At 33.8% G+C, this 14,255-nt stretch overlaps 1 protein-coding gene across 2 annotated transcripts in view; it reads right to left on the bottom strand.

Moving 5' to 3' along the window:
- LOC128238635 (receptor-type tyrosine-protein phosphatase eta-like) overlaps window positions 1-14,255 on the bottom strand; it is a 105,647-nt gene that overhangs the window by 58,201 nt on the left and 33,191 nt on the right. For both annotated transcript variants that reach the window (XM_052954751.1, XM_052954752.1), the window contains exon 4: window positions 8,902-9,075. In XM_052954751.1, the coding sequence (XP_052810711.1) occupies window positions 8,902-9,075 (174 nt within the window). The remainder of the gene's footprint in view (window positions 1-8,901; window positions 9,076-14,255) is intronic.

Genomic DNA, 14,255 nt, shown 5'->3' with positions numbered 1-14,255 from the left:
CAAGATAGTTTTGGAAATCTTTTGAGTTTACATCTTCACATAAATTAAATAAAATACCGGTGAATTTCATATATTTTTTGAAAACGTACCAATAATTTAGGTGGTAAGAATTTCAATGCAGAAGATACTAATGACTTCAGTCAACACAATAAAGTCTTCCCTAAGCAGAATGGAGCTATTTCTGTTCAAAATACAATAATTGTCGTCTAATCATTGAAACGATGTAAAGCCTACGCTAATGATTTTCTGTGAAATATTTTTTTTCGAAACTGAAGATATTCTTTCTTTGAATATATGTGACTTGTTTAATTACGGCATTATTACTTTCTTCCAAAAAACGGTTCATAATCTGATGTAAATGGGGAAGTGCACTAGTAAGCTGTTATTCGAAACTTTAAGAAATAAGCGTGTTGAAAGGTTTTGTGAAGAACATTACATCAGTACGGATGCCCTATTCGAATTTCGAACAGGCGCTCTACAACTGATGCCGTATTTATGCTTTGTTTTCTGATATGAAACAAATGTATAAATGTGGTAAATTGGTTATAATTAAATCTGATATGTATCCAAAAGTCAAATCTGATGGCAATTCCATGTAATTATATACCGATTTCTGAATTATAATATTGGTTCGCGTAAAGGTGAAGTTATGTCTCCTTCATTTTGTTTTTCATTCGCAGAAGATATCAAGTTCCATTTGCAAAGTGGCGCAAATTCAGATTAGCATAATTATGGATTGTGTTTCGTGAACATAGTGGAGTGTTGCTTGGTGAAAGATGGAATTATATAAGCCATGTCATAAAAGTTGTTAATGATTTTAATTTAAGGCCACACCAAATTGATTACTTGTTCATCGGATTTTTTCCAAAAAAAATTGGGCGAGCGAGCGAGCGAAATAATAATAAAAATATTTGTTTTGCATTTAGCAAAAAAGAGGAGTGAGCGAAGAGCGAACACATATATATATATAGTCATTTAATTCCATTTTGCTCACATTTTATTCACTAATTAACTAAACAATGATACTGTTAACAGTACAAGGATAACAGCCAGTGAAAGAATGATAACACTAAAAGTTTTTTAAACCATTTTGATTTTTTTTTCAAAATACCCTATGCATGGCCAAGTTAAAGCCTGGACACAAGCGCCAATGGTCACAGCCACCTGCCTGCTCAATAGCATATCCAAATCTATTAACTAGGTTTTCCAATTTTCCTTAGGAAAACTTGGTTAAAAATAATTCTCTGTTAAAATGCATTGTCATATCTCAGGCCATGATTAGACAAGGTGTTTTGAAAAAATAACTCACAAAATGAATATAGGCATTTGCAATCAAATATAAACAACAGCTATCACTCTTGCAATGACTACACGATTGGCCTTGTAGCCATCTTAGTTCTGGATGAGAATTTACAAAGTCCTACACCATATTGTAAACCATTTCAGCACCAAATATGTCACAGAAAATTCCAGCCAGCGCCAGATTGATTTTAGGCTTTCTCAAAATTTAAGGCCTATCTTTTTTAAACTTGCAGATTTTCCTTAATTTTTTTAGATATATTGTTCAAATTTAGACAAGTAATAGAAATACAAAAGACACTTTTACCTCTTTTGTACTGCAAATACTGATTGTGTCAATTTTCTTATATAGCAAAAAATATTTCAAGAAAATACAAGAATATGCAATATTTTTTCTTAGACAAAAACAATCAGTATAAATATTTAACACTTGAATGATTTCAATATATAGTTTAGATATACACATAAACATCTAAAAAATCTACAAACATTTATTCGCAACACAAAGTGTGATTAATACCTTTTTCCAATCACACAGTCTGACACCAGACATCCTCTTTGGCTAATATTTACAAAATATACACAATCCGGCCTGTTTGATGTTGTTGTTTTTGTGAATGGTAAAACTCATGGGATTGCATGAAGCACATAGGAATGTCAGTCATGTTAATTTTTAGCGTCATCCTACTCTCCACGAACATTGACTCATTGGCGACCAAGGCCTCCATCACGAGCACGCCCTCGTTGCCTCATGGGGACAGGAATTTCATGATCCGCTGCATCGGAGGAATCTGAAATTTTAATAAGCAATATTATACATAAATGTTCATTGTAGTATAATGTAGTATGCATTACTGAAACAGTTTGATGATAACACAAGAAAAGTGGTGCTCGTTTCTTGGCCAAACTTTATTTTTCTATTACTGTACATGCATTGCATATAAATTAAATAAACACTATACTCTGATCTGTAGCAAAATAAAAACAAACATGCATAACCATTAAATGCATATTTTTAAAGGCAACAAATAATACAAAAAATACATCATATTATCTAACAACAAAGAAGTTAAAAATACACACCTGAAGTTTTTAACTGGGCAGGTGTAGTAGGTATAGATGACCGATTGGAAACTGTCTTTTCAAGGTAACGGTCATCAGAATTCCCGTCAAACATGTCCGAACCAAATTCAAACTTTGGATAATCACTGTCATTCACGATGAAATTCAGCACTTCTTGCCAAGTATATACACGTTTACTTTAAGTGGAAGCCAAAATAAAACAAACACATTTGTCCAAAATTTAATTAAACTTTAAATGGTGGTAGAATTGTCATTTGTTTACGTAATTTTCAAGAATCAGGAAGTGAAATAAATGTTTTCTTGTTGCCAATTTAGTCTCGATCATCTAGACGCTTGTATCCGGGTCTATATCGTTCATTGACTCTAATTAGAGCGACTGCATGATTGAGACTAGCCGGTGCTTTGATAATTGTAACGATCGAAAAACGCGGTTATAAGGGAAAAGGTTACATTCTACAAAACAAATTAGCGCTCGTAAAAAAATAACTAATCTTTTTTAGATGGTGCGGGCGCAAGTGATAAAAAAATAAAAATAAAAATTTGCTTTTCTGAAGAAATAGGTGCGGGATATCCGATGAACAAGTTATTAATTTGGTGTGGCCTAATGGCCATAAAATATAAGTTGCTAACTATTATAACTATTAAAATTTTGGTGTTGTGTTTTATTTCGCTTGTAATTTTAGCCTAAACAAGGAACACTTGATAGATAAAGCCGTGAAGGCTCTAAATGTTTTGTTTTGAAATGGCAGGGTTATGACTTTAAATTTATGTTTCAGTTAGTTCATTCATCTACAGGCTCTATATGGAATAACGCAGCAGATGTTTTGAGTTACCCCAAATCCAAAGAGTAAGTACAAACCCATTCAAAATTTGTAAAATATTCATGCGATTGAAAACTAATACTTGCGATGCCAATGTATAATAAATACTAGGCAAAAGCCCATTGTATAAACATAGATATGCGGGTATTATACAATATTGGTTCAAGGTTGATAATCCCTTATTTTAACATATTCCGATATTTCTATACACACATTTTTTTCTTTGAAAATATATCAATGATGATAAACAACACCTAGAATGCAAATCACTTGCTTTAAAAATTCATATAAATGTATATATTTCACCTCATGAACACCAAAAGTGAATATTTCACTCGTGGCTTCGTACTTCTTTGGGGCTTACTCGGTGAAATGTATTAGGAATTTACACTCAAACAAACAAAGGTCCTCTATTTAACCGATGTGAGTACGCATGTTCCATTTACGTATATATTTATTCAAGAAGTAAAAAGGATGTGTGTTTTTTGGTGCTTATCAGCCTAAAACGCGAAAAATATCATATCACTTGTTTTTTTATAATTCGTCCAACATCTTATTTTTAAACTGTTTTCATGAACGTCAAACTTTTAACACCTCTTCGTTGGTGGTAATTACCTTGAAAAACAAGGAGATTCACGAAGTTAGCCTAAACAGTCATTAAACATGAGAGATTCATATATCTATTAAAAAAAACACACTTTTACTTGTACACAGAAAGTATATTTGTCAACTTAGTCGTAAGCGTTCTGAGTAACTAATGCACCAGGTCCGGGGGTATATCGGGGATTGCGGGGAAAATGGGCCGTGTATTTACCTTTCAGGTGGCCCGGCAGTGCCGAGTGAATGCGGTGGTTTTGTTTTCGCGCCGAAAATAGCGGGATATGCACCTTACCTAGGTATCCCGGGATGCGGGGTCATTCGGCGGGGATTTTACCAGCAGTTTGTCCTGCAGGGCGCGGATTTTACGCGGGATTGGTCGGACCGATAGTCAAAGTCCTCGCTACTCCCCGGACCGGGGGACCGTGGTTACAATTGACTGGTGCATAAAGTGGGTAGAGCCTTTTATCTTTTATTGTTTGTTAAACGAACCACCATGACTGAATATGTTCGTAGGAGGAGGAAATAATAAAAAATCAAAATTTTGTTTTATTTTTTGGTAGGAAATGAAACATTAGTTAATAAGCTACGTATTAAAAAAATAATACTTTAAACACAAAACAGGGATGGAATCTTACCACCAGTGCTGTATTAAACAATACTTTTCTTCTAATCACTGAACAATTACTGCCTGTATGGTGTTCACATCATTACATTTTAACATCTGTTCGATATTGATCACTATTATTAAGTTTTATTTAAATGATCACATGATAGTCAATACTGACTAGGTACTATTCACAATCTTAACATTAGTTTTATATTAAACACTTCAGTTTCATTTGAATTATCATATAACTGTTAATACTGACTAGATACTGTTCGGAATCATGACACTGTTCACAGTCTCAACACAAGCTCTATTCATTTGGTCCCAAAATAACTTTCAAACACCATTTCAGACCAAACCATCAGTCTTAATCCTGTTATTAGATGGCCATGCTAGTGCTCCGGTACGTACTCTTTTCTTTGAAGGCTTATACACAGCAAAAGAAAGTATAAAATATTTTGGACTTATTATGTGCAACGTTTTCTTTGGTATGGCACAAACACCGAATGTACTAGTTCCGTGAACCGGCACAAATAAAAACATTAAGTCAAGAGTCAAAAACTGCCTGAATAATACTTTTCAGAAGGTACCCAATCAAACTTCTTCGTCGTGGACACCATTATATATCAAATGAACTGACAGTCCTTTTAGGTGGCATGTTTTCATTTTGTTTTTGACAGAACCTCTATGGCAATTTACAGAGTTGCAGATAAGTTCAAATGTGATTGAGTATTACACCACACTTTTGAAAATAATTGTAAATGTAATTCAAGTTTCTATTGACCCATCGTTTTGATTTTAATTGAGTAACGATTATTTTTCATTAGTGCTATTTCAAACAATTACTGGTAATAACATTATAATTAAAAATCAGTGAGTGCACAACTTGCATGACATGTACAAAGTATTATCATTATGACTTTAACTCACAACACACATTGATTAGAGTAGCTATGGCATTAAAATATCATTATGGCAATAATAGTGAACACTAAAGAAGACTAAACACAATAAATGCAATTGTTTTAATATACCAAAAAGAATGAAGAAATGTCGAAAAACAATGATTCTTACGAATTATAACAAGTTAAATTTGAAAAAAGAAGGTTATTTTGTATGTCAACAGATAAGTTTTCCAAGGTGATTGAGTACCAGTATAAATAAAATCATTTTTGAACTACTGGGATGGTATTTTCAAAATATGAGAACTGTGCAATGGTCATGCCCTGCCCGCATATTAGCATCGCACATCTTCATTAAACGTCAAAAATAAAGGTTTATGAAATACCACACATGTCTGCAATTTTTACAAATGATAACTGACACGCAATCGCATCATATCTTAACTAGTTAAATAAGTTGCCTCGGTTACAGACAAACACATAGTACTTTAGTTGACGGTGGAAGGACTGTGTTGATCCCAGTGACCTTAATTTTAACCAAGATCAAATAAATTTTGAACACGAAATTTAAATTTTCGCAAATTGGTTCATTGCAGACACAATGATTATTCATTGTTGAATGAATTTCAAACAGGTTAAACCGTTATGTTTTAGTTATTAATAGCAAGAAAGAATCTTAAACAAAGTATTTTTTTCTCAGGTTATAAATTGTTCTCTCAGTGTTTAGGCTGTGCGTTTTCTCATACACTCTTCATCGTCATTTGTTGACAAATTGATCGCCGTTTATCTTTTTTAACGATATTTCTTGTATATAATTAATATGATTGCCACCGTTCTTTGTAAAATGTGTAATCTTTTTATGTATGAACCGTAGCCTCTGCTCTAACTATGACAACAATGCTCCATTAACGGAAGACTTTTTCAGTCATCGAACATTCATTTCATTTCACCGGCCTGATCATAAGTATTTTCCATAAAATTGAAGAGATTACTTTATTCCGCTAAGAAAAAGAGCTGTCGACACTTCCGTGGTGGAGCTGTGCCCTACTATGTTTACATGAACAAACGTGAGTATGATTTATATTTTATTTGATAATTTCATTTAACGGACATATTTCGAAAATAGGAGAATGTGGTACCGTGCAAGAACACTTCTACTGTAGGCTGGTTACTATTTCGTTTCAATATTGTGCAAACTGTCGTGCCAGGAGCTTTTAGGGCGGCGTAGCCGAGGCGGAGCCTTCCCTCCGGGCCCTAGGAGCGTCCTGCATCCCCTGATATATAGATTGTCCTCTCATTGGGTATTCCATTTGAGAGAAATCTTGTTTTTGACATTTTGCATGATTTTCTTCGAAAAAAAAAAAAAAATTCAACTTTTATTTAAAATTTAGCCTGCCTGAAATAGAAACATAATAAAATCAACCAAAACAAAAAAGTTAGTTCATTGCTGCACAAGTCGGCATCATTGCTATGATCCTGATGTAGACATCTTCCTGCCACTCCATATGGGTCTTGACTTCGTGACTTCGTAGATTCCTAATGAGAACGTTCTCGCGCATGTAAACATAACTGTTATGTATAGTACCTATGCCGGAACACAACAAAACCGATAAGCACTTCTTAAAAAGAGATGTTTGCACATATTTATAAAAGTGGTGGCGCTGATGCCCTAGTGGTAGCGCTGTCGAGTAGTGGTGGCGCTATCGCGTATGTTTTGCGCTTGAAGTAATATAAAAAAAGTTAACGCTTTTAGAATGAATACAAAGGTTGCTATGTTTATCATTTATTGTTATGCTGGTTATGCATACTTCTTGCGGAAACAAAACTCTACGCGAACTACATTAACCTTAATGAAACCTATTTGGAAAACAAACGGCTAGGTGCTGTTAATATTTCCATAATGATGTTGTGTTTGTAGTGTTTCGGCATAGGTACCAGTATTCATAACAGTTATGTTTGCATGCGTGAGAATGTTCTTACGGGGTGTGTTAGCACCGAAATGTACTTGCTATGCAATCAGATCTCAAAATATGCAAGTCCGATTCGGGAAAAAGCTCCTGGCACAACAGTTTGCACAATATTGAAACAAAATAGTAACCAGCCTACAGTAAAAGTGTTCTTACACGGTACCACATTCTCCGATTTTCGAAATATGTCCGTTAAATGAAATTATCAAATAAAATATAAATCATACTCACATTTGTTCATGTAAACATAGGGCACAGCTCCACAACGGAAGTGTCGACAGCTCTTTTTCTTTGCACCACCGTAAAGTGGTGGAGCTGGCGTTTAGAGGCCGTGTAATTGAAATGAGATATCGTCAAATCTACTTTTTTTGAAATGACATGTTAAAATAATGTATGAACAATGGCTAAAAAATGGGATGTATAGTGTTATTCAGTTTAAAATAAATGAATAAACAGACAACTTTACGTGAATACGTTCATAAGATTTCAAAGTAAATGTGAAAGTAAAGCAAGACGAAGGATTAAATAAATCTTGGTTAGGAACCGAGGGGAATTTAAAAGTATAGATAATTACGCAGACGAGCCTAAGCTATGCGTCCAAGTTATCTCAAGATCCTCGCATGCGCGAAAGTCAGGACCGGTTTTTTTCTTAAGGTCGCTCTGTTCCCTACGTAATGCGACAGTCGGGTGACTATGACATAATTGTATCGCCGGTATATAACGTCAACAAGTATTTCCAAAACGCTACTTTTAATGGGGCCCCGCGTATCGTATGATTGGAAGTTAATGTCGAATATATCTCCGGATCCACGCAATCGCGGAAGTCGGGACCGGTTTTTCCCTTAGATATCTCTTTTCCCGACGGATTTTAAACGTCGACAAGTGTCCCAAAAAAGCTACTTTTCAATGGGGCCCAGCATACCTTACCTAAAGGTAAGTTAATATCAATGAAATCTCCAGATCGACGCATGCGCAGACCTTTAGACCTTTAGACCATTTTCTTTATGTCTCTCGGTTCCCGACGGAACGCGAGTTATTTTCAGTATTCCTTTTCATTCGAGTCCTCGCATGTTTAGTATTTTAATTTGACCTCTGACATTAATATTGTCGTAAATTATTCTTATAAACACCTCTAGCACGAACCATTCTAATTATGTTTCCATCATTACTTCATTTGTTATATGTGTTCAATTCATTGTTAAAAGACTTTCATTCTTCCCAACAGATTTGCTCATATAATTGTCTTTGTTCTGTATCATTATACTGCAATGATTTTAATTTCATTTATTCCTCCCGCTATTTATAATTCACAGTAATTTGAGTCAGCCAACTCATGCGGACAGTTTAACTCTATTAGCCGGTGCTGAATCATCCTTGCAATTATACATGTACATCTTATAATTAAATAGTTAGAACACAATGGTGTCGTTTTATCTGATTGGTAATCAATGACTTATAACTGTAGAAAAAGAGCAACCCAGCGGATACAAAATTTGGATCTACACATGGTAAGTTTTATGCTCTACCTTTACGTAATTAAACCATTTGGAATTTTATAAAAGACAAAAGCTAATATGTCTTAAACCATTTAAAGTCTAGACTAAAAGAGTATACACATATACCTTTTATTTTACAGGTCGGACTTGGTGACCAACTCCCATTCGCCATACAGGATATCGTTCCATCTCCAGTGATATTATATCCTTCATTACACACAAGTGTGGCTACTCCACCGACCGTTGTGACGTTAGGTCTGGTTAGCTTGCCATTTGAAATGTTTTTCAGGCTTCCACAATCTGGAATAACGATTTCGTCAATATGGAATTTTTATAAAAGACATCAGCTAAACTATCTTAAATTCCCATTAACAACTACTTCGTTTAGAAAAGAGTTAAAAAGATTAAAATACAAGCAATGTTACAGGAACCAATCTGTACCAAAAATATATCTGTTCCGTCGCATAAAGATCATACATATAGCACACACGAAATGAAAATGGCAACGGAAGCAGGTAATATTGATATCAATTGATTTGGTATTCGTCGCCTTAAAACGATCAGCGGAAACTGTGGTCGTTGAGAGCGCAAAATAACTTCTTTTTTACTTATGCTATACATTGTCAAATGTTTAATGTTTATTTCACATAACTTACAAGGCTTTGTGAAGTTATGATCATTATGAGATCAACCATTCTTGGTTACATTAACCTATTAATATGCTTTGTTCATTGATTAAGTACAAGAAATCAATAATTCGCATATAACGATACAAACTTAATCATGATGTGTGTCTATCTATCATCGTTTCCTTTAGAAAGTTCATTTAGTTTGTAAAAAACTGTGTCACCTACATACTAGTAACTTGTTAGTTCGTTTTATCAGGTGCATGTCTCGCTAAGGTTTGATCAACCAAGTAACAACTTGCAAAGATGATCCTTAATATTTATTTCGTGAAGATATTTAGAGATGATAAATGCGGGAAGGGAAATGACAAGCGCATAGTTCGCCTATAATTATTATGTTGGACATCATCACCAATTGGGTGGTATTATTTTTTTAAATGTTTGTTTTTTTAAATTCCATATTGTTCGGAAATATATTGTGTCCAATCGAATGGCTTTTTTAAATTGATCGTACATTTATTTCAGTAAATCAGCCTCGTTGGCTAATACATTGTCAATGCAAAATCTGACACAAGGGATGTGAGTGTATCGGATGAGTGGCAGTGGGCGGTCCTATAAACAACCGCGAAAGCTGGAATCTTTAATAATTAAGCCTAGTACTTAATGATTGCCTAACTGCAATTTCATTGGCTGAACATGTGCGCTCGTCAAGTTCCATCCCGCATAGATTATAATTTACTATGGTCATGGAGGGGAATATTAAAGGCTTAAGATTTAACACTTATCTACAAAGTTAACGTTTCATTTCTGGCATGAGATCGCATCTTATATAAGCTTATTAAACATTTTGCCGTTATACAGACAAACTCGTAATGTTGAAATTGAATATTTTAAAGACGGGTCGTTGAAGGCGGACTTGAAAATGCAAATAGGACAGGGGCAATCCTGGTAGGCTAAATGTAAACCAAGATCGAGATGATTTTGCACACGAATTCGATTTAGATCTTCACACACTGGTTCATTACGGACAATGATAAAGCAAAAACAAAACATACGATTTAGGTACAGATAAAACGTATTAGCGTTTATAAAAGTTAATGCATTTTATTGTGATTGTCATTTTGCAATATTTTACATTTAGGATGTAATGCTTAAACACAAATATCAGAAGCATTTATAAGCACTCCTTGTATCAGAATTGCTTCATTTAGAGGTAGCCTTTTAAATAACTCTATGAACTATGAACTATGAACATTTAACAGTATCAACATTTCGCCAATTTACGTATAATTTATAGTAATAGCGTGTAAACTGTTAATGAAACACCAACATATATGCTTCGTCAAAATATACTTTCCTTCCCTCATTTCTACACTGTTTCTTTTTGGTAAGGAAAACTGTTTTTGAAAGTCCCAGTGGTTATTTTATTAAGATAGTATTGCTGATAAAGTTTGTCCCGCAAATTATTATTTTGTCCCGTAAATGACTGAATCGATTTATGATAAGCTTTAAAATGATGAAAAATCATACGCATATATATGCAAATATACGTTACTAGCTATTAATTTAAAGAACAAACTATATTCTAACCTCTTTGACATCAAACATTACTTCAAGCAAATGAAATTGTGAAAGCGGGAAGATGAAGTTAAAATTGTATGGAAATTTGTATGATACCATAAATTTGCGGTTGACTTTACTTGAATAATTTTGAAAATATCTCAAAGCACAAATTCTCAAAATTCTCTAAAAATAAATCAACAAAATTTAATAAAAAATGAGATATAATTCAAACCACAAAATGCAATCCCTATATTATCTCAATATAAGCACAATGTGATCTGTATTTATATAAAGCAAATACAAAGAATGTTACACAACCAGTTTCAATATCGCCAGGTACACAAGTACAATATTTTTGCTTACACTTATCTGTCACTTACCCTGGTGGTTTACGCCAAAATATCCGATTTCACGAGGTGTGATCTTACTTTGACTTACTTGACTGGGCCAGTAGTTCATAAAGCATCTGAGTGAGCAATTTCAATTCAGAGCAAAGTTTTCTAAATTACATTAAAAACTAAAAATGTTTCACAAAAAACAAACTAATGTCGCATAAAAACTTTACCTTTTACTTTTTATTTTACCTTTTGTCCATTTTGTACCGTTTTTCACCGAACGATCTTGTTTGACCAGCGGTGGTATTCAATATGCAACAAGTAATCTTATGGCCATACATCATTGACGCCATTCACACTATTTGTCAGTTATTACTAACAAGTATTTCGATTAGCTACACCATTCTTAGATCCAATTTAGACCAATTTTGAATACCAGCCAAGCTCATACTTAACATTTATTCTATCGTTTCGTTAACGGTTTCGTTTATGGTGCTAAAATAAATTAAAATATAAATCTTAAAAATACATCCATGCATTAAATTTGGTACCCAAAACAATACTAAGATCGACATAGCGTTACCCTATAAACCCTTCTAATTTTTCATTTTTCGCCCTTTAGTGGGTGGGAATGGGACAAGGTTATTATGGTCACGTATGTAATTATAGTAAGATGCATTAGTAGTATTTAAAAAAATATATCACATTAAGTGCATATGTAGGTAAGGTTATCGAATTATGTTGACAGAATAGTTAAGGCACAATATTTTAAATATCATTACGAAAGTATGCATTATTTAAGTTATTTTGCAAAGAATTTATTACATTAACTTCATAGTATTAAAAACAGTAGATTCCTCCATAGAATTTCGATAAACATATCATAAATGACATCTATATCCGGTTCAATATTGTACCGTGAATGTGCTCATTTAACTGACTGAGTGTTTCAGTCAGAAATAGAGCAATAGATACGAAATTTTGATCAAAGCACGGACATAATTCAGCTATATGCTCATAGACTACCTTCGTGTAACAGAAAAATTAAATGTTAAGAATACCAAATATCGACTACAAAAAATATTCGTCTCTAAAAATTTTGGTTCGAAAATATATTTATTAAATGGGATGGCAGTATTTTTGGGGTATTTTTTCGTACAATTATTTCAGTGAAATAGCATCTGCAGCAACTTTCTGTTATGATATAAATCTGGTAGATTATTTTACCTCACGTGACCTGACCATGTTAGATTATCATATACAGGACACGCCAATCCGTACTGGTACCCTGACATAACGATGTTCACCGGGTGATATTATGATATTACCATCGCATTGGTACTGAAATTGGTATAAAAATGGTCACTTGGAATTTCCAATAGATCGAGCCGACATTGTGCAGAACTTTTGGACCAAAAACTTACTTGTGAAAAAACAAGTGATTGTTAACTGCCTAACCAATTTGTTATTTAATGTATTATACATTTTAAAATGAATGAAGTTACTCATTATGTATGTGTTCAATTACTGTATAAATGTACCAGTGAATTTGTTCAGTTGAGAAGACGAAAAAAACACTAAAATTAGAAATTTCAATACACCGGAAATAGTTTATCATCCGACGTAATAATAACGCCGCAAACATTTAATCACTTCATTATCATAGTTGATAATTATGTTCTTGTTGACTCCATGTATAATTGCAGACAATTGTTGTTGTTTGGTATAATAAAATAAATATCAGATGCCATGAAGGGTCAAAGCATATGTTAACCCTCGAACCGCGATATCAACCTCGGCTAACGCCTCGGATGACATTTACGTTATCGGGTAAACATTATCTGCTATCATCCTCTATGGCATCTGATACATACATAATATTAAACAGATGCATATTCAATCGAGAAGGACACAAACGAAGGAAAAGAACAAGCGTGTTGCACTTAGACGGCTACGCTCTTCCGTTGGTCAAAGAGTACGAAACGACACAATTATGACCAGATGGAACAATGGAACGCCTTTGCTGCCTCATTATACTGGTCTACTTACTATGATGTGCTTACACCATTATGCTATGTATACTTATCAACATGTTAGGTACATTCTCCATTTCGTTATGTGCAAACTTCATTATGTTATTTGTTCTGATTGATATGTTAGGCACGTTCTATATTTCGTTATGTGCACATTTTATTATATTTTGTGTACTGATTAATATGTAAGGTGCGTTCTCCATTTCGATATGTGCAAACTTAATGTTGTTGTTGACTAAATCAAGCGTTTTCTGTCTTACACTGGCGCCAGGATGACGTTTATCCTACATGGACCGGACCACAGAGGTTGCGAAATCGGCCTCAATTTAATGATTTGCTACTGAGGTTATGTTCTTGATGTCGGTGTCCAATGGTTGTGTGTTGGATGTATAGTTTAGGTAAATAAATAAATAATAAAGATATAAAAAAAATATTGAAAAATAGTGGATAAAAATAATTTCATAGTTACAAAAATGCAAATGTATTTCTTAAAATAGCTGCTCACAAAGGTGTTGAAACAGCAAATAGGTAAAGACATAAGTGTGTGTTTTTTCGACGGTTTAATCAAATACACACAATTAGATTTTATTCAATAACAATACGAATAAAGTATGTTCGCGTTTCCATGAAAGTTTCCTGCTTAATTCTACGTCTACATGTATTTTATAAATGTGTGACAGTGGTATAAAGGGCGAAAAAATCCGTCTTTTCGTGAAAAACCCGAGATTTCATACGGCTTACGGTGAAAAGCTTCAAATTTAATACAGTATTTGTTTTCTTTAGAGACTGGTTCAAAAAGTCCGTGTGTTCGTGAGATTTTCGCGAAAACCCCAATATTAGTTCCTTGTATTGCTATTATTGTATTGTGTTGTACTGCATAAATGTTTATACATTATGGGTAAAGATTTTGACGAAATGGTCGA

The sequence above is a fragment of the Mya arenaria genome, chromosome 6, assembly GCF_026914265.1.
Source record: "Mya arenaria isolate MELC-2E11 chromosome 6, ASM2691426v1".
In the NCBI taxonomy this organism is placed as follows: Eukaryota; Metazoa; Mollusca; class Bivalvia; order Myida; family Myidae; genus Mya; species Mya arenaria.
This window is presented reverse-complemented; position numbering and strand designations above follow the sequence as displayed.